The sequence below is a fragment of the Carassius auratus genome, chromosome 26 (assembly GCF_003368295.1).
Source record: "Carassius auratus strain Wakin chromosome 26, ASM336829v1, whole genome shotgun sequence".
Lineage (NCBI taxonomy): Eukaryota > Metazoa > Chordata > Actinopteri > Cypriniformes > Cyprinidae > Carassius > Carassius auratus.
Window position 1 is genome coordinate 6,853,849 of NC_039268.1, and position 20,952 is coordinate 6,874,800.

A 20,952-nucleotide genomic window follows, 5' to 3' on the forward strand; every position below is an offset into this window, starting at 1 on the left:
CATATATATATATATATATATATATATATATATATATATATATACACACATATATATATATATATATATATATATATATATATATATATATACATACATACACACACACACACACACACACATACAGTAATATATCAATCATACCTTCATATTTGTTTTTTGTTCTCTCCAGACAAAGATAACTCATATATAATCATTACAGAATGGATGTCTTACATTGATTTGCTGATACAATAACTGTAAACATTTAAACAATAAATTCATACATACTTACAAGTACTTCTGACCAAGAATGAAAAAAGTGCTTTATAAAAGACAATGATAATATTCCTGTTTGTTTTGATTGTGTTGAGGCAACAAATCACAGTTTCATGGCTAGATGCCACGTCCTGACAACATATTTGGTGATCACATTGTTTTTTTCCTAAATCAAGTTTGCTTAGTTGCTTAGTTTTCGGTGTTCTTTTCACGTTCAGCGCTTACACAGAGTCTACTTTGACCTGATTGTTGTTGGTCATGAGTGGTGAAGGTTTACTCTTGAGTCTTTCTTGCGCTTCATTAGAACTTTCCCCAAAGAAGATCCTGGCAGTACATACTGAAACCACGATGCGCTTATACTCACGACGGAAGTTCTGGTTCAAAACTCCATAGACGATTGCATTGAGACAACTGTTAAAGTATGCCATGAAATAACTTGCCACAAAGAGCCATTCGGGTATTAAAGGAACCACGTGCTCAGGAGAAATCGCTACTGCCAACCCGATGAAATTTAATGGTGCCCAGCACACGGCAAAGAGCACGAAAACAACAAACATTGTTACGAAGTTTCGCACATCGTGTGGCGTGAGCTTGGGACGATTGTCGGGCTTCACTCGTCTTCGCACCTGTATGACCAGAACCCAGATTCGCAAGTAACAGTAGGTGACAATCATGATGGGAAGAATAAAATGGAAGAACACGACAGCGATCGTGTATGCCGAGCTCGCCGACTGCTCGAATGTACAGGAATAAACCCGTGGATCATACTGCAGGGAACCTACGAACAAGTTGGGTACAATAGCAAGCACCGTCAAAGCCCAAATTAACAGTACATAGCAAACTGAGTTTTTGTCACTGTAGAGTTTGTCATATTTGAGGCTGTGGCAGATATAACAGTAGCGGTTGATTGCGATGCCGGTGATGTTGAAAATCGAGCCGATTACACTGACGCCCATCAGGAATCCACTGATCTGGCAGTGCATGTATCCCAGGTTCCAACCTCGGTGAAATATGGAGGTCAGGACCAGCGGATATGGGTAGATGGCTACCACCAGGTCCGCCACCGCCAAACTCACCACAAATATGTTACCTTAGAAACAGACAGAAAGAGAGACATACAGGTTAAAGAGTCTTTGACTACATCCAAAAGCTTAGCCTTTAACTTAGCTATCCATCCTAAAATCTGCCAACACATGTTAATATTATATGTAAATATAAAATATTTAAACATACAGATTTTTGTAAACATTTTGCATATAAATATAATACATATTGTTGACATATATTGTTGCTACAACCACGACCGCGTGAAAATGGGTAACATATATGGAAATATCACACTTAATAAATAGGACATTACAATACTTTATATGTCATATTTAGGGGTGCTCCGATCACGATCGGCCGATCGTTAATGCGCATCTCGTCAGTAAAGCCGTTTCTCTAATCAGCTGTTAATTCCATCGGGTGCGTGATTTCACATAGAGCAGCTGTTACTACACGGAGCCGTTGTTAACTGAGAAGAAGCGCCAAAAAACGCTGAAAATGAAGTGGATTTGCGCATCTTCTCCATTAACAACGGCTTATCATGTAAACAGAACATGTTTACTAAGCCTTCCAGGAGTTCAATAAAGCTTTTATTGTCCCATAAACAAATGCTGGATCTGTACTCCAAATATTTGCCTCCATCAATTAATGGAATGTGCATTCTATATAAAGCAGGGTGCACGTGTGTGTTTATGAATGTGATTGTGCAGTTACTAATTACGTTCATTGTGTGGATGGTAAGGGGAAAAAAACAAGAGTGGTTTTAATGAATGCACATCTCTAATTGCCACCAGGCACAAGAACTTGACATTGTGTATAAAGCTGAAATAATTAACTAATGTTGTAATCAAAAGGGAAACACTAAAGGCAGTTTCAGCTGAGTTGCACTCCCTCTTGTCTTACGACTGTGTTAGAAAATGTGTGTGAATGCCAACGCATATGCTTAATGTTTCATACATAAATACAGTACTATATACTTGGATTTTTACATTACATAAGCATAGAAATTATATATTTCACAAAAGGGAAAGAAAACAAATTTAAATCAATTTAAATTGCATTTATAGAGAGCAATAAGACCAGTTTGAAAAGCAAATTTTATGCTGCTTAGATTTTTCTGCTGAGCTAAACTTGCATGCATTAAAAGAGCTCAGTTTACCAAGAAAACCAAAGTCTGCAATCAGCTGTCTGAAATGCTTTTCTTTCTATTTGACAATTTATCCATTGTGTTGGTTTGTATTCTAAGTCAGGGGTTACCACAAGAGATGGAGGTCAAGGAAAAACTGTGAAAAATTAATAAAAAAACAGCTGTCAAAGTTAACATGTTGACTTTCACTGTTATCTTGGAGACAAATATATGACAATGTTTTCCTTCTGGTTTGGACATCTAATGTTAATTTAACTTACATTTTCTTTCAATTTGATCATTTGCTTTGACTTCAATACATCCATATTAAAATGTTATTGCTTTGTTGGACTAAATGTGCTCCATGAGATGTCATTCAGTGGACCCTTTCCTTTCTAACTAAACCGGGATTTAAAGCTGTGGATGTGTTCATGACTTGTTATTAGGATGAATCTGGTATGAACTGCATTTTGATTTTTCATGTTTTGATGTGTACTGCTTACACAAAGTTAGCAAATACATTCTTTATAAGCATGCCATTGAAAAACACTGATCTGTCGTCAATGCTTGAGGCTTGGATCTTTATAATAATATATAGTTTATACAGATTCATCTTTTCCCGTTTCATTTAATCTGTTCATAAACATTATCACGTGCAAACAAAGAGAGATCCGTGCACCCATGTCCAGGTGCAGGTTAACAGGTTAAGGTTCAAAAACATATTATTTTCCACATACTGTACATTATTGTTTCTTCTCGATGCCTGCCTTTCTGAAACATGTAATTTTTTACAAAGCTCATCTTTCTGAAAAGCGAGGTGATTGGCCAGCTATCCAGTGCATTGTGATTGAGAGTGAGGAATGGCTGGAGGGCCTGAGTGAGCAGCAGCTGGCAGTTAGAGTAAGGAACTGCCGGTGACTAGAGTAATGAACAACCGGGGCCTAGAGTAAGGAACAGCCAGTGGCTAGAGTGAGGAATGGCCGGCGGCCAGAGTAATGAACGGCCGGCGGCTAGAGTGAGGAAAAGCCAGGGGCTAGAGTGAGGAATGGCTGGGGGATTCGACGAAGGAGCGGCCAGGGGCTTGCCGCAACCACATGTGACGAGCCCAGGCTGGACAGCACGAAGTTGATCCATTTCCACAGCAACCAGCACAGATCAGTTCTAGGCATAACAAAGCGAATATCATCCTCTTTTGGAAGGCAAAACAAGGTGTTTTTGCTTTCACTATGAAACACACAGCTTCTCCCCATTATGGTGCTGGCGGCAACAGCGAGAATGAAAGTGTAGCGGCCCCTCGGATATACATTGATCAAGACGCAGAGAGTTTCAAACGGGTGTCAATTTATTTCTTCCTCTCAATGAGCACCATGCACCTGGACACCGTGAAAACTACAGAATAAACAGAAATACAAAATGCTTCCATGTAGTTTCACAAATAATTTGCACATAAATCATCTTCACATATTAATCATGTTTACACCCAATACAAATTATTTTAACAAATGAACAATATGAAATATGTTTAAGCCTTTATGACAAATGAAATATCACATGCTTCTTTTAAATTAAACAGAATATATTATAATTGTTTAAAGAAAGAATAAACGTTTTTATATTGATGACATGTGCAATAAACCCATAAACAAATGAAGTACTGACATTCTCTTTTCCTTAAACAATATCCCTTTTGATAATAATACAAACTCCACATATTTTCCTTCATACCTCATTCCGCTTTTCCAAGGGCGCTAATCAAAGAGTTTCTGCCATCAGCTACCATGTGCTCTAGCTTGACACACCCTCACAGTTCGGAGCTCTTAAAAATAACATGTACGAGCAATACAAAAATAATAAAGTAAATTACAATGTAAACTCTTTCTGTACAAGATTCAAATGGGTGAATATGATAAATAACTTAAGTGTTCACAAGTTTTTACCGTTCTTCCGACGATATGCGAACACCACATTGTGACGAGAGAATAGCGGAAGTTTAGCGTCACAAAAAAAACCATCCGAAGAAGAAAACAGCGCTTTTTCAAAATAAAAGCAGAACAGACAAAGTGACACTGTTAAACATATAATGCCTTAAAATATTAATATAAAATGTTATATATGTTGTATATATACGGTGTAGGATATTAATGCGATTTATAAAGACATTTACACTCCCACCAAATCCTGGTACAATGAATGAACAAATATACAAAGAGTAAGTGAATTGTGCAGGATTTCTTGCTAAGAAATTAATAGCCTGAAGTTAAGCTATCAGAGGCGTAACTATATGGCATCATGCATAATAAAGCAGTTTGTGCAGTGTTCTAAATCGCTTTCTTTTAATCAGTTCTCTAGGAGGAGCACCAATTTTTTGATTGGTCTCTCAATAACTGAGGGCTTGGAGGGTGGATCTTGTTTTTTATGAGGTTTCCGCTCACCAACTTGCACTTTAACTCGACGAACCAAGCCATCACTACTTTGAACAGTTTCAATCACCCGTCCAAGTTGCCACTGATTTCTTGGGAGGTTGTCATCTTTAATAATGACAATGTCATCCACTTTGAGGTTGCGCTGAGGTGAGTGCCATTTCTGTCTCAAGGATATGTTCAGCAGATACTCCTTTTTCCAGCGGCTCCAAAACTGTTCGATGAGATACTGAACTCTTCTCCACCTTTTTGATGCATACAGGTCCTCCTTGACAAATACTCCAGGAGGAGGAAGAGCAACTTTAGATTTCATCATAATGAGATGATTCGGTGTTATAGGCTCCAGTGCCTGTGGATCATTGATTCCATCCACTGTTAACGGGCGGCTGTTAACGATAGCCATGGTCTCATATAGCAGTGTTCTGAGGGAAGCGTCGTCCAGTCGACCTGGGCACTGTGCAAAGGCGGCATTCAGCACATTTCTAACAGTTCTGATCTGACGTTCCCAGACACCACCTGCAGGACTGTCAGAGGGAGCATTGAAGACAAATTCGCACTGCTTCTCTGTCAGGAAGATTTCCAGAAGCTTAATGTCACATTGTTTAAGTGCTTCCTTGAGCTCATTCCTTGCGCCAACAAAATTAGAGCCTTGGTCACAGCGAAGTTGTTGAACAGCTCCTCTCAGGCTGATGAAGCATCTCAATGAGTTGATGAATGAGTCTGTTGACAAATCTTCGAGCATTTCAATATGAACAGCTCTAGAGTACATACATGTGAAAATCACGCCGTATCTTTTGTATTCTTTGCGGGCTTTCTTTACAATGAAAGGACCGAAACAGTCCATGCCGCAGTATGTGAAAGGTGCTGAGGCTTCAACGCGTTCTGTGGGAAGTTCAGCCATTCGTTGTCTTTCTGTTGGCCTTCGCAGTTTCCTGCAAAACACACAAGTGTGTATCACCTTAGCAACCAACTTGCTCCCACCAATTACCCAGAATCCATTGGCCCGAAGCTCCATTAGAGTCTGGGCTCGACCCTGATGGCATGTCTTAGCGTGAAAATGAGACACAATAAGCTTAGAAATGTGGCTGCTATTCGGTAGGATGACTGGGTGCTTGACTTTATGACAGAGCGATGACTGGTTCAATCTGCCACCAACACAGAGGAGTCCTTCAGACCAGATAGGGTCGAGACGGAAAAGAGAGCTTGAGTTTGGAAGGTCCTTTTTACCCTGAAGCATCTTTATCTCTTGGGGGAAAGCTTGCTGCTGTACGATCTTAATCACTTCATCTGCAGCCTTTTCAATCTCCTTAACAGTCACATACTCACTGTGTTGTCTCTGTTTAGACCCCAGCCTCTTGATTCTTGCCACCACCTTAAGAATTTTTGTCCAGGAGGAAAACTGACACAGACGGCTGAGGATGTCATTGTAGTTTTTGACTTCTGTTGCAAACACCTGAATTGTCTTGACTTCAGGATCACCAACAAGTAATTCTGATGGAGCGCTGGGTGATAGAAGTAAATTACTCTCCCAGAGAAACTTCGGTCCTCGAAGCCAGTTTGTTGAATGAAGGTCTGAAGCACTAAGACCTCGGGAAGCATGATCTGCCGGGTTTTCTGCAGTGTCCACATAGTGCCACTGACTGGGATCACTGTTATCCCTTATCATCTGAACACGGTTCGCAACAAATATGTGGAACCTACGGGCATCATTGTTAATATACCCAAGCACCACCTTTGAATCGGTCCAGAAAACCTCTTCATCAATCTTTATGTCAAGTTCACCTTTTAACATGACACTGACTTTCGTAGAAACCACAGCTGCTGCAAGTTCTAGTCTCGGGATACTTGTGACCTTTGAGGGTGCAACCCTTGCTTTCGCCAGCACGAGACTGCAATGGACTTTATCCTTGTCATTTTTGAACCTGAGGTAAGAACATGCACCATATCCCACGCAGCTGGCATCCGAAAAATGGTGCAACTCTACTCTGACAATGTTATGGAAGTCATATGGGTGGTAACATCTCGGAATTGAAACCTCTTTCAACCTCTGAAGCCCATTTATCCACTCCTCCCACCGTGGTCTCATATCTTCTGGTAGTGGATCATCCCATCCGATGCCTCTGTGACACAGCTCTTGAAGTATACGCTTTCCAGTTAGGCTGAATGGAGCGATGAATCCAAGTGGGTCATAAAGAGAGGCAATGACAGAAAGGCAACCACGCCGGGTTGAAGGCTGAGCTTTCAAGCTGCTGTTAAAACTGAAAGTGTCAGTTTTAATCGACCATTGCAATGGTTGCTGCTCTTTCTGAAGGATCTAAGCAGGCGAGGGCTGCTTCCTCATTAGAGTTGAATTTATGGAGGCGTAGGCCTCCTCTTTTGCACAACTCCTGTGACTCAGTGATCAGTTTCTTGGCTTCCTCGACCGATGGAACACTGACTAGCCCGTCATCAACATAAAAGTTTTTCTCTATGAATGTTGATGCTAGTGGATAGGTAGCTTTGTGTTGGCGTGCCAGATGTTTCAAGCCAAAGTTGGCACATCCTGGAGACGAGGCAGCTCCAAAGAGATGAACTGCCATCCTGTATTCCTGTGGTTCCTTCTCCAAATCTCCACCTCCCCACCAGAGGAATTTCAGATAATTCCGGGATTCAGGAGTGACAGAGAACTGATAAAACATTCTTTCGATATCACAGATGATCGCTACAGCCTCCTTCCTGAAGCGGCAGAGAACTCCTACCAGAGGATTGATAAGATCAGGCCCAGTCAGTAAAGTGTCATTTAGAGAAACACCATGGAATTTGGCTGAACAGTCGAATACAACTCTCAGCTTGTCTGGTTTTCTGGGTTGATAAATGCCATGATGCGGAAGGTACCACTCAGTCTCTCCTGCAAATGTTGTAGGGGCAGGCTCTGCATCACCCTTGCTAATTGTTTCTTCCATGAATGTTTTGTATTGATCATAATATTTTTTATTGGTCTTTAACTTCTTCTTAAGACACTGTAGACGAACTGTGGCTAGCCTCTTGTTGTTTGGTAGGTTGGGTGGACTGTTGCCCTTGAAAGGGAGGGGCATCTCATAATGTCCATCTTTCTTCTGCGTGATGTTGTCACTGAGGAACTGTATGAAATGAACATCGTTCTGGGACACATATTTATCTTCATATGTTCTCTCGGTGAAGTCTGATTCTAGGGCTTTTAGAACATCTGTTGTCGATGGTATTGGCAGTTCTTTTACTGTGAGCCGATGCACAAAGCTCTGACTTCCTTGTCTGTCTAGGTGAGGATTTGATGAGCCTATGATACTCCATCCTAGTTTTGATCTCTGTGCAAACGGTTGATTTTTGTCCCCAATGATAACCTCAAGAGGAGTTAATGCTGCTGGACAGTCATATCCTATCAGGAGCCCTACATCACAGTCTAGAAGGGGTGGTAGCTTATCTGCCAAATGTCTGAGATGAGGCCAGAGTAAGGCTGTTTCATTTGTTGGAACGTAAGACTTGTCCACTGGTATAAAATCACGGCTGTAGGCCTGCTGTAATTGGATGTGGTCCTTAGAGTGCAGTCCTCGAACTTGTAGACCACGGACGTTCTTGCTAGATATGATTGTGTCAATAGCCGTCATAGTACTCAATTTTAATTTTACTGGTTGGGCATCAACATTCAGTTTGTCAAGTACATCTTCTAAGACAAACGTTGAGTCACTCTGTGTGTCCAGTATTGCGTACGTAAGTACTTCTCTGTGTGGCTCTTGTATTGAAGACACAAGGACTGGGACGATACTTGAGGTAGCTGAAGAACGTTGCGTTGATGCATGGGATACGACATTGTGAGTTTCCAAGCTTGCATGGTTTTCTGTGGAAGTGGAACTATTCGCTGTTGCTTCCACAGGTCTTTGTTTCCTGTCATCGTGCAAGCAGGATGGGTGACGACGGTTGCATATGTTGCATGTGTGTCGTCTCTTACAATCTTTGGTCATGTGACCCTTCCTCAAGCACCCAAAGCAGAGCCGATTTTCACAGATGAATGCCTTTTTATCTTCAATACTCTTTGCTGCGAAGGTGGGACACTTGGTGATGTTATGAGCTTCACTTTTACACATGAAGCAAGGTGATTTTGGTTTACTGCCATTTGTTTCTTGTTTCTCCTGAGCGAAACTCTTTGTTTGTGTATTTGTGTTGAGAGCTTTGGCTCTCTTTGGTGATCTTTCATTTGTGGCCCTGAAGTTCATCAACAATGGAGAAGCAATAGGGTTGCAGGCTATCCGTGCCTCTTTGCTCAGGAAATTTGTGAAGCATGCAAGATCTGGATAGCTTCCGGATGTGTCAAGTTCCTCCACAACAACTCGACTCCACTTGCGCACGATCCATTCTGGTAGTTTTCTGAGCAACTTGTGGTTTTCCTCACAATCGTTAAGGATAGCTAGTCCTTTGACGTGAGGCATTGCCTCAGTGCAGCCTTGGAGGAAGTCAGCAAACTCTTGTAGCGCTAGTGGATCATTTGTGTTGATCTTTGGCCATCTCATGAGCTTATCTCGGAAAGCTTTTTGTATGATGAACGGGTTCCCATATCTGTCTTGTAAGACTTTCCATGCTCCATTGTATGCACTTTCTGAATCTCGATAAAAGAAACCTTCTACTGCTTTACGCGCCTCTCCAGCAAGATAATTTTTTAGATAAAACATCTTCTCACTTGGTGGGAGGGGTTTCCTGTCAATAAGAGCTATGAATGACATCTTCCAATCTGTAAACTGTAGAGGGTCACCACGGAACGTGGTTGGTTCAGGGACCGGCAAGCGGTTCATGCTTAATGAGCTGGCGATTGCCTGGGCTAGACTGACAGACTCCTGGGTCACTGTCACCTCAGGAACAGTTTGGTGAGGTTGGAATGATGCAGCATCAGGATTTAATCGAGGTTCATTTTGATTTCTGTAGCAAGCAGAGTTAGTTTGGTCATTAATCTCCTCATCATGGTTCTCAAACCCTTCAAAATTGTCATATGCTCTCACACGAGCTGCTGCTATGGCAACGTCTTTTGCTGCTTGTAACTGCTGCAATTTGGATCTCTCTTGTTCCAACTGTTGTTGCATTTCCCACTCTTTTTGCTTCATTTCTACTAACATTTTTGCTTCTCTAAGTTTCCATTCACCTTCTAACTTGTGAAGATGTGCTTGCTGAGCTTGGATTTCTTTTATGGCTTTTGATTGTTCCAGCTTAGCCGCAAACTCTGCTTGTGCATCTACTCTACTGCTGTGAGTACTGGCTGAGCTGGAGTGGTTGCTCAATCTCTCCGGTGACTTTGCTGAGCTTACCGTTTCAGTTTTAGTGTGGCCAAAGACAGACCCATATTCATCTTTGTTTAAGATTTCTCTTACCCTTTCCTTCTCAAGTTGATCATTATATTCTTGATTAACAGTCTCTAGACGGTTACTAATAAGGTCAAGAATGTCTTTTGTTAGCGTAACACAGGCATCCATCTTCTTTACAATCTCTGGTGTGGTGTTACTGTTACGAAGTATAGGTTCATACTGCTGGGCTACACCATCATGCTTTGCTTGAATGTCTTGCTGTAATTTAATAAGGTCTTCTGATGAACAGAGGGTTTTTAATTTTGTCCTAGTCTCCCTAGCTACCAGCTTCCAAGTGTCATAGGACTTGTTAAATGCTTTCTCACGTTTTCTGGTGTCTTGTTCATGCATCTCTTGGCCTTTCTCTGTTAGCTTTCTTTCTCGTGAGCTGGACCTGCAAGGTGTATCTTTAAGTGACATCTTGTTTGTTTGTGCTGCTGCTTTAAGTCGAGTGTAGCCTTTGATTGTCCACCTGAATTTACACTTGTAAGCTGTAGTTATCCTTTACTACAGAGTAATGTTTATGCTACGCATTAACAAATAATGGACATCTAAAAGGATTTTTAGCTTAAAACAGTAACAACAAAACACTCCTTTTAACCTTTTCATAAACAGATATGACCGAAGAGCATGGGCTAGTTTCTTTCACCAGTTTTAGAAGCTTTAAGAACGGAGAATTAGTTTGCAAGATATTTTGACCTTATAATAGCGTATTATTATTAAGTCATTCAGTTATGCTGCAAGCATGTGTGTAGAAATTGTCCCTTTTCAGCTTTCTTGCTCCTTGGCATCCAGTGTCTCTTTTTGCAGCTCTAGCTGTACCTTAAGTATGCTGTCCATTTTAAGTCTTGCCTGTGTGAAGGAGTTGGATGCAAGCGAAGTAAACTGGCTGGTATTAGGTTGGTGTTTGGACCTCAGATGTGATGGCCTCAACTTCTCAGCAGAGATGGCAGGGCTGGTGCAGCGATGAGTTTTCACTGTAGCGGCCCCTCGGATATACATTGATCAAGACGCAGAGAGTTTCAAACGGGTGTCAATTTATTTCTTCCTCTCAATGAGCACCATGCACCTGGACACCGTGAAAACTACAGAATAAACAGAAATACAAAATGCTTCCATGTAGTTTCACAAATAATTTGCACATAAATCATCTTCACATATTAATCATGTTTACACCCAATACAAATTATTTTAACAAATGAACAATATGAAATATGTTTAAGCCTTTATGACAAATGAAATATCACATGCTTCTTTTAAATTAAACAGAATATATTATAATTGTTTAAAGAAAGAATAAACGTTTTTATATTGATGACATGTGCAATAAACCCATAAACAAATGAAGTACTGACATTCTCTTTTCCTTAAACAATATCCCTTTTGATAATAATACAAACTCCACATATTTTCCTTCATACCTCATTCCGCTTTTCCAAGGGCGCTAATCAAAGAGTTTCTGCCATCAGCTACCATGTGCTCTAGCTTGACACACCCTCACAGTTCGGAGCTCTTAAAAATAACATGTACGAGCAATACAAAAATAATAAAGTAAATTACAATGTAAACTCTTTCTGTACAAGATTCAAATGGGTGAATATGATAAATAACTTAAGTGTTCACAAGTTTTTACCGTTCTTCCGACGATATGCGAACACCACATTGTGACGAGAGAATAGCGGAAGTTTAGCGTCACAAAAAAAACCATCCGAAGAAGAAAACAGCGCTTTTTCAAAATAAAAGCAGAACAGACAAAGTGACACTGTTAAACATATAATGCCTTAAAATATTAATATAAAATGTTATATATGTTGTATATATACGGTGTAGGATATTAATGCGATTTATAAAGACATTTACAGAAAGGTACACCTTCTTTCTTTGCATTGCGAACATTTGGGCGACGTAATGCTAATATTCCCACACAGTGACATAAATATGTGGGGGCGTATTAGAATTAAGCACTATTTGGACGGGACTAGTTTTCTAAACTACGTTTGAGTTTCGATTCTTACCACCTGACGTCTGTGATTTTCATGTACCAATTCGGACGGGACTAACATCTCCGTGTTTATTACATTTTAAATCACCAAGTACGTCTGTGAAACGCAGATTTCTCTAACGACCCCCTGTAAAACTAGTCCCGTCCGAATAGGGCTTTAGTCTTAACTTTTATAAAGAATATCTCTTTAGCTTTGAGACTTTAGTTTTTGCAACTTTACAGATCTTCTTAATACACCAAGAGCATGTAACACTCCAAAGAGAAATGAAAAACTGAAATTGTATCACATGACCCCTTTAAAGATCCAACTACGAACAATAATATATAATAAACTTTTTCTGAATGCTCAAACTCTCATTGGGGTAATGTCACCAGCATGTATATCATCTTTAAGGTGGCCTTTCAGTGAAAAGGTCTTATTTGTCTTTGAGGAAAACCCTTGAAAATCAGGATGTTGATAAGTCAATGAGAAATGGGCACATGAACCCGTCCTTGTGTGTCAGCTGTCTCGCAGCCCCCTTGCAATGTCAGCACGTGTCAGTTCTCTTGTCAAAGCACAGAACAGAAGCACTAATTTGCGGGCAATGGCAGTCTGTCTTGACGATTAGCTTGCAGTGGCCTGAAGCACAGCTGTCACTCATATATCCCTTTAAGCACAACACTGACATGTCATCCACATAGGGGTACATACACGCAACCTTCTCACCATTTGCACAAATATCATCCACGCTTCTCAGGCAAATAACCTTGGCTGTTTTTAAATACCACTGGTCACTGGTTTCTCTGAGCATCCTTCTTGTGGCCTATAGAGGCCCCACCCCGATGTATTTCTACTTATATTCTGATGTAAAGCTTAAAGGGATAGCTTACTTAAAAATATAATTATGCTGTTACAAACCAGTATGATGTTCTTTTTTTTTTCTTTTTTCTTTTGGTCCATTCAATGCTGTTTCGGACTATAATTATATGGACAGAAAGCAATCAAGGCTCAGTGGAAAAACCTATTTGTGAAAACATTTTGTAACATTTTTCAAAATTAAATGCCCAGTCAGTGGCACTAAATACATGCGCAGCAGATGGATGTGATCCTGGCAATGATTTATTACATTTAACTCAACCGATAGTGTTAACAAAAGCACTTCTAAAAAATATTTTAGTTATTTTTCATTAATTATTTTTCATGGGACTCATATCCAAGCTACCTATATTATTACAAGTCAATGCTGTATCTGTTGAGCTACCGAGCAAGTTTACTACATGAGAAAATCCATATATGAAGCTGTTTTTCAAGCAACCATAAAAATGTATTGATTTACAAATCATGCACTATGGTCAAATGTTTTTAGGTCATAATATACAGGTGCTGGTCATATAATTAGAATATCATCAAAAAGTTGATTTATTTCACTAATTCCATAGTTGTCAGTTATAATCATCAAAATTAAAAGAAATAAACATTTGAAATATATCAGTCTGTGTGTAATGAATGAATATACAAATTCACTTTTTGAATGGAATTAGTGAAATCAACTTTTTGATTATGACCCGCACCATCACAGAAACCATGTGAAAGTAATTTATTAACTGATCATCTGACCCGTAATCATAATTTTGTGTGAATTGTATGTATTGTTAAATTTTTGTCATTTTTTGCAAAAACATTGATAGCGCAGTATTTTCCGATGTGCCTGTGTTGACAAAATGTTGAAATACTGTATTAAAAATGTATTCGCAAGAAAGAACATCATACATGTTTGCAATCACACAGAATGTACATTTTGCTGTGAACTATCCCAATAATGATTCTAACTGATTTTAAACATATACTTATACCCATGAAGACATTCAAAAGTTCACAAAACAGGTTTGTTTCAAATCTCTCAGCAGTCACGGTTTGTCCTAGACTCAAGACTTTAGATGGAGCCATTCCAGGTTAAGTCTTGATGCACACTGACAGCAGAGGTTACTTGGGTTGTCTCCATGACGACTTCACTGGTGCACTCAGTTTATCTGTGACTAAGAGGGCTAGATGATGAAGGCTTGGCAGCCTTTATTCTTACGGATGGAAGGAATAACACCAAGAAATCAAAGAATTGTCCTTGACAAAGTCAAACTGTCAAGTCCCAAGGGAATGTAATGCCATTGGCTTGGCTTTGCTTCCAATCTGTGAGTTTGGGTTTTCAGAGTGATTAAGTTGTCGCTCAAACCATTTTATTTAGCTTACAGTGAGATAGGACTCTGGCTCATGAAAGAGATTCCCCATTTTCACCATTAATCTTTGTGGTAGGCACCCAAACTTTTAAATGTTTTCCCTTGAGGAATTTTAGAATGTATCCATTAACAAGACTGAGAAGTGACAGAAGCATATTACCGGAAAGATATGAGTCTCAGTACTTTTAATGAGTGTAAAACTGCCCTTAAACAAATGGCCTCTTACATTCCCTCTAACCACTAAACACTTTGTAATCTTCCAGCTTGGGTGAACCACATTAGCATCTGCATATCGTCTTTTCTTTTCAGGGTCTTCCAACTAATGTATAGAAAGGCCATTCACATGTTAAATGGCAGGGCTGCTTCAGGCATGGCCAGACACGTCAGGTGCAGCCAGTATCCTTGCAATGCCATGTTGTCTCAATTAGTGCAGAGTGCCTAGGGTCAGAGCTCAGAGACAGGTCAGCAGGTGACCATATCGACAAGGTTGGAAAGTGAGACAGCTTCCCTTTCTTCCTTCCGGCAGGTCATTATGCATAACCTTCAGGATAATGTATGTTAATGTATGATAAACACCTCAGGAATATTTCAATATGTCATGGCATGCCATTTTACACATACATCAACGGAGGAAGACAGCACTATAATTGCATGCATCCATTACACTTACATTCAACTATCCGCAATTAACATTATGAATACTGTTTTAGTGTAGAAACACATAATCACCAATGTCACTCTACATATAAACAACTCTTCCTGAGATCTTGAAATGGAAAAGGTTTTCTGAATAGATTGACTGATGTGATTTTTAAATGGACTGAGTGATATATGCAAAGTTAAGGGATTATTTGACAACAGTCAAATTATTTTCAGGACATTATTGATCTGAAATTTCTGCATTCTTCCACTGATGCATATGGAACACCTAAATAAAATATATATGATATACATACAGTATAGGAGCAGGGGTATCCAATCCTGCTTCTGGAGGACAAATAACCCGCAGACTCTCCCTAAAACATCTGTCTGAAAGTTTTTAGTAATGCTGAAGACCTTAAATAGTGGGTTTATGCATATTTACTTGGGGTTGCAGCAAAATTCTATTGAAAGTGAGGAGTTGTCGTCATTGTACAGAGCCCCTCCCCTCGACATCACCCTCTCCGCCATGTTGGCAGTATGTCAGCAGCAAACATGATTGTTTATGTGTGTCGTTAACTGGGTGGTAGAGAAGGTTCTCGCAATTCTGTACTGTTAAAACCTACTGACCCCAAACTTTGGAATAGTAGCGTATGACTGATATATGCCGATCGCCAGTCAGTGAATGAGAGATTTCTTAACGTGTCATTGATAAAGATTAACGCTACAGTAAAATCCCACAAAATGAATGGCAAAGACTGTGAGTGGAAAACAGCAAGAGGATGGCTTTCAATGTAACATACATAATGTCTCCAATTACAGTCAATAAAATGAAAACCACTAGGTTTTGAGCTAATTACCAACCAATTACCCTTCCTTTTCAATGCCCACATAGTTGGCTGTCGTCCCTTAATGTGTCTTTCTGAGACAAAAATAGGACAGTGTACCTGTGACAGAAATAGCCTTCTAGTTTTTCTCCAAGCTGATTACGGTGTCAGCAGAAGCCCTTTCACCTATGCAGTCTACCATAACAGGAAGCCTGCATGAAGTTATTCGATTTGGATGATACTGATATCATGTTTATGAACCAGACAAGCAGTCAGACAGTAATGACAAGCCTCTCTCTCTCTCTCTCTCTCTCTCTCGCCTTGCTCACTCACACTTTGTATACACCAATTCTAAGTCTGTGAAAACAAAAGAAGCACTTTGATGACTCTGTATGAATATTAACAACAGTACTCCTCCTTAGATGTTCATATACACAACCTGAAGGAAGCTAAATTGGAAGTATGAAATATGACTTTTATTTATGCATCAGAAAGGAAATGGCTCTCTTCTACTGTCATGGATTCTCCCAAGGGCACACAGGCAAAGAACCAAGGTCAAATAGTTTTCAGTCATTGGGTTTAGTGCTGCACTCAGAGGCAACAAGGTGTTACATGGAGGACTGTGAACACAGTAATCCGCCTGATTAACTCTCTTCAGTAAACAGCGTTGAAATTCAGAACCAACCCCTCCAACCGTGATGCCACGCTGCTAGTGTAGAGTTAAATTGAGGGACAAGGGCATACAGAGACACATTAACACATTAGTGTGTAGACACATGCGGCATAAAACTGCTGAGGCCAGAAGCTTTGCTGCCATATTTAGAATCAGAATTACCTCAACACGCTTAAAAACTATATGACATTGTGTATGAAGGATGACTTTAAATACAACACGCTGTGTATGACACATGCAGTTTACAGCACACAACAATGAGGTGAAGTAGTGAGGTGAAAATGAAGGGAACATGTATGTCTCATAAATGTCAAAAGATGTTTTCATAAATGTCTTTACTGCTTAGTTAAGTTTCGCTCTTACATTTATTTATTAATAATGAAGGTGTCCATGTATGGCACTCAAAAAAGATAAAATAAATAAATACTGCACCTGGATAGCTCCTGCATCTGTGTTTATGACATATCACGCAAGTTAAAAAGGAAACAGAAGTAGCTAAAATAGGTTAAATATACTATAAATGATAGAAAAGGATAGAATAAATGACCCATTTGAACTATTACAAAAATATATTTATCAACACTAAAATTGGTTTATACATTTATAATAAGATTACAGTAAACCGTGAACAATGGATCATTAGCTTTGATCCAAAGATATGTACATTGCAATTGACGTCAACTGAGAATCAAACTCATTACTATTTATATTTTACTATATTGACATTTTTAAAAAGTTAAAAAAGTTTAAGGTTCGTAAGATAATATTTAATTTTGAAAGAATTATGTATATGTAAATTTCCCATTCGATCGCTCCAATAACGTAGACGCATCCACAATCTAAAATAATAGGGAATCTACCAAGGCATTTCTATGGCTGTACCTGTATGAATGGTCACGTGACATGAAAAACAGCGGAAATAAGAGTGTAGACGAGGATCGTTTTCATTTTAAAATGCCGTTTTAAAACGAAAACGCACTAGTGTAAATGGGACCTAAGTCATAATTTTTTTTTTTTTTTGGAATCATTTATAACTATTTCAAAAGCACACTAAATATGTGTTTTCTGGGCTTATATTACAGAAACTTTAAAGAGTTAAAAAAAAATTATCATTTCTAAAAATACTATTGTTACTAAACAGATGGGATGAGATTCTGGGTTAAGATGTTTCTAAAATGGTTATGAAAGAAGCAGACAGCTGTCTGCATAAGAGAATATCGCCATCACTGATGACCTCCACAGGAAACATGCTACAAATTCTAGTAATAACATCACTAATCATAAAAAATCTGAGTAAAAGATATTCTGGAACTGGTTCATTTAAGCTGCCATGGAGGATCCCTGACATTGCTTACTGCCTAGGGTAGCACAAGGTGCTCTCAGATGCATTCTTTTCTAACCTATCACACATTCAAAGTGGTTTTGCTGGATTGCGGCCACCACTCTCATTGAAATTGAATTGGGTTACTTGTGGGTCATTTTTTCAAAGCAGCTCCCTGTGCTTTACTTCCCTCCCTGTTGCCAGAGGCCCCTTTAAATATATGTCTACCCACGAGCCTCAGCACCTTCTAGAAGCCAAACATAGACAACGATTTGTTTAAGCACTATGCTTTTGTGAAAAATACATCTAATTTTTCTGATTTTTTTTATCCCAGCTCATGGATCATTTGGACAGTCTGTCATTTCCAAACAAATAATATTTACATTTATGTATTTGGCAGAAACTTTTTTAAGCAACTTTCATCATTAAAGGTATACATTTTATCAGCTCAGACATGACCTTGGTGTTCCTATTCCCATAATCTGAATCTCTTTACATTGGCAAATAACAGCCAGAAAAACCAACCCAGAATGTTCAGAAGTGAACCATAGACCACCTTTGTGAGATCGGGTCATTTTGATTTACATCAATGGGCTTCCATATCATGAGCAAGTAAAACCAGAGGCCTCTGTGAGCGCACATCCAAGCGAATTTCTCGCTGGCCACAAGAATAAATGTGATTTCATCATCTTAAATTGACTTGAAATTGCTACTCTTTGGCTTAATTAAGTGTTTTCACTTTGAAAGCACATTTTTCAATCAAGTAGCTCAAAATAAATTGTAATCAGTATGTAATCAGTGTCGTCTTTAGATTGCCAAACTCTAAAATTATATTTGTAAAGAAAAAATAGATAAAACTTGCTAGCATGTTATTTTAACTCATTATTTAATCATGAACAGTGGTTCCACATGATTGAAACATTTCCTCTCAAATATTCATGGTCAATTAAAGTGATCTGAGAATAACCAAATAATATATGTCCAAATAACTTGATTCAGTTGTGCGGAACCACTGTCCATGACTGAATCATGTTCAACCAAAGATGGATGGATGGACAGATAGATAGGAGAACCACTTTATAAAAAAAATGTTTATTTTATATGCTATATAAAAGGACAGTTCAGGGATGCTATCAAGCATTTCAAATTTCAACCTAAAAAGACCAGAGCAATTCATGTCATATCTGCTCAGTCATGTCTTTTTCTTTTCTCTGTCTCTTGGCATTACTTGCCTGCTTGAATTAAGGACAGCAGAGATTGCTGGGGTGAACAGATTTCTACATGATGCATGCACAGGCATCTCTACTCTTTCACTATTCTTCTTTTACTTTTCCTGTCTGCCTGCATATGATGAAACCAAAGAAACCAAAGAAACTCACTTGTTGGCAATAAATGTGTTATTCAAACATTGTTGAAGTAGTCAATTAGCTCTTACACCTGGCTTGTTGACAACTCAAGTGTTGTGGTAATGGTGAAACAAAACCTGAAAGTGTCCACCATTTGAACTATCCAGTAAAAGGTAGCCTCGCCTAACACAACTTCATGTTCTCTCATTATTACGATCACAACCTCACGCCCACTTGCTCTCCTGGATCATTTGCAGCCAGCACGATACGACCTCGTGTCACTGGTGTTATTCTGCAGCTTGTGGACAGTGTGAAGGTACCTGTCGTACAAGCTCAGCATCTCCCGTGAGCGAGCGGAGACGACAAAACACCACAGGTGGTGTCACACTCTGTGTCAGGCAAGTTCGGAGCAAAGTTGGCAAGACACAAGCTGACAGATCCGTGCCACAGACTCTGAAACACACACACATTGACACGAACACTGAAAGAGAGGTGGAGATAGAGAAATAAACACAGCACTGCGGAGGCCTTCACTCTGTCAGATGTCAGGTTTGAGCCCAACTCACCGAACACACACACACACACACACACTGCCAGTCCTCATGCTGACAGGACTGTCAGTTCTACTTCTCATCCACTCAAGTGTCAAGCATTAGGCTGTCCTATTCAAACAAGCATGTCCTCTAAGAGCAGTGGCGTGTGGTGATTTTCTGTAATTTTCCTCTCTGCATTTGTCGTTTTTAGTCCATTGTAAATGTTTGAACAATTATAAGTTATATGGGTTAGCATTAACCTTACAACAAGGAAACAATGCTATGATATTTTAAAACAAGCAGCTTTGCCGTAATTACAGCAAATTACAGCAGAAATCCAGCATGTTTTGTTGAACGATGGGTGCCCTTGGGTGAATTTTTACCTTACATTTACTTTACACTGTCAACCTGTCAACAAAAGAAAACTACTGGGGCTGCGTCACGTTTTCTGTGTCTTTACACACCAGAATCATGCCTGACGCGGTGCTGGCGCGCTGCTGCTGCTTTAGTGACATAGAGGGAGGCCGCCGACAGACCAGGCTCTTGTCTTCACGACAACAATCTATACTTCATGTTGAGCATAAATATAAAGCCTACTGATAAAGGACACCGTCAACAGTCTTGACGGCAAAATAGACTATGTTTGACAGGTGCAATATTTGAAAAATCGATAATTATTTATTTATTTTTTAAATTACATTTATATCTAAATTTATGTCAACCTATAGACTTTCAAACATCAAAATATCATTAATTAATATGTATTTGTGCCTATATATATATATATATATATATATATATGCACACTCTAATAAATACTGGGTTATTTATTAGATTTTTTACCCAAAAGCTGGGTTGAGTTTTTTAGGTAATTTTTAGGGGTTATTTTTTATATTTTAACCCAGGTGCTGGATGGTTATTTTTTTCTACCTAACCGCTGGGTTGACCCTGTCTCTGATGAAACTTCTCACAACACAGCTGCTGAGAGCAGGCTTTTTTAGTCCAAAGGAGATAGCAGTTCTCAGTTCCACCGTTCTTAACCAACAATAGCATAAGCAAAATATAAATGTATTTTATTTGTTATAATACTGAGTCTAAGTTAATTTGATGTTAAAATATGTTCTCTAATTTCAGTACTCTTTGTATTTGGGCAGGTTTTGGAGTCAGTCACGCCATCTCTCAGCTATGAGTGAAACACGATGCC

General features: G+C 39.2%; 2 protein-coding genes across 2 annotated transcripts in view; both read right to left on the reverse strand.

Annotated features, from left to right (window-relative positions):
* Positions 1-434: 434 nt before the first annotated feature.
* The window catches only part of LOC113044183 (melatonin receptor type 1A-A), a 53,385-nt gene continuing 32,867 nt past the window's right edge, over positions 435-20,952 (reverse strand). The window contains exon 2 of the mRNA XM_026203894.1: positions 435-1,348. Within this exon, the coding sequence (XP_026059679.1) occupies positions 480-1,348 (869 nt within the window). The 3' untranslated portion in view covers positions 435-479. The remainder of the gene's footprint in view (positions 1,349-20,952) is intronic.
* LOC113044182 (uncharacterized) lies at positions 6,960-12,051 on the reverse strand. Its single transcript, XM_026203893.1, has 3 exons — positions 11,830-12,051; positions 11,618-11,708; positions 6,960-11,281 (listed from the first exon to the last, which is right to left on the reverse strand). The coding sequence occupies exon 3, from the start codon at positions 10,614-10,616 to the stop codon at positions 7,125-7,127; it is 3,492 nt and encodes a 1,163-aa protein (XP_026059678.1). The 5' UTR covers positions 10,617-11,281; positions 11,618-11,708; positions 11,830-12,051; the 3' UTR covers positions 6,960-7,124.

Coding starts and splice junctions, on each gene's coding strand:
- LOC113044182 (XM_026203893.1), bottom strand. CDS start 10,616: ATGTCACTTAAAGATACACCTTGCAGGTCCAGCTCACGAGAAAGAAAG.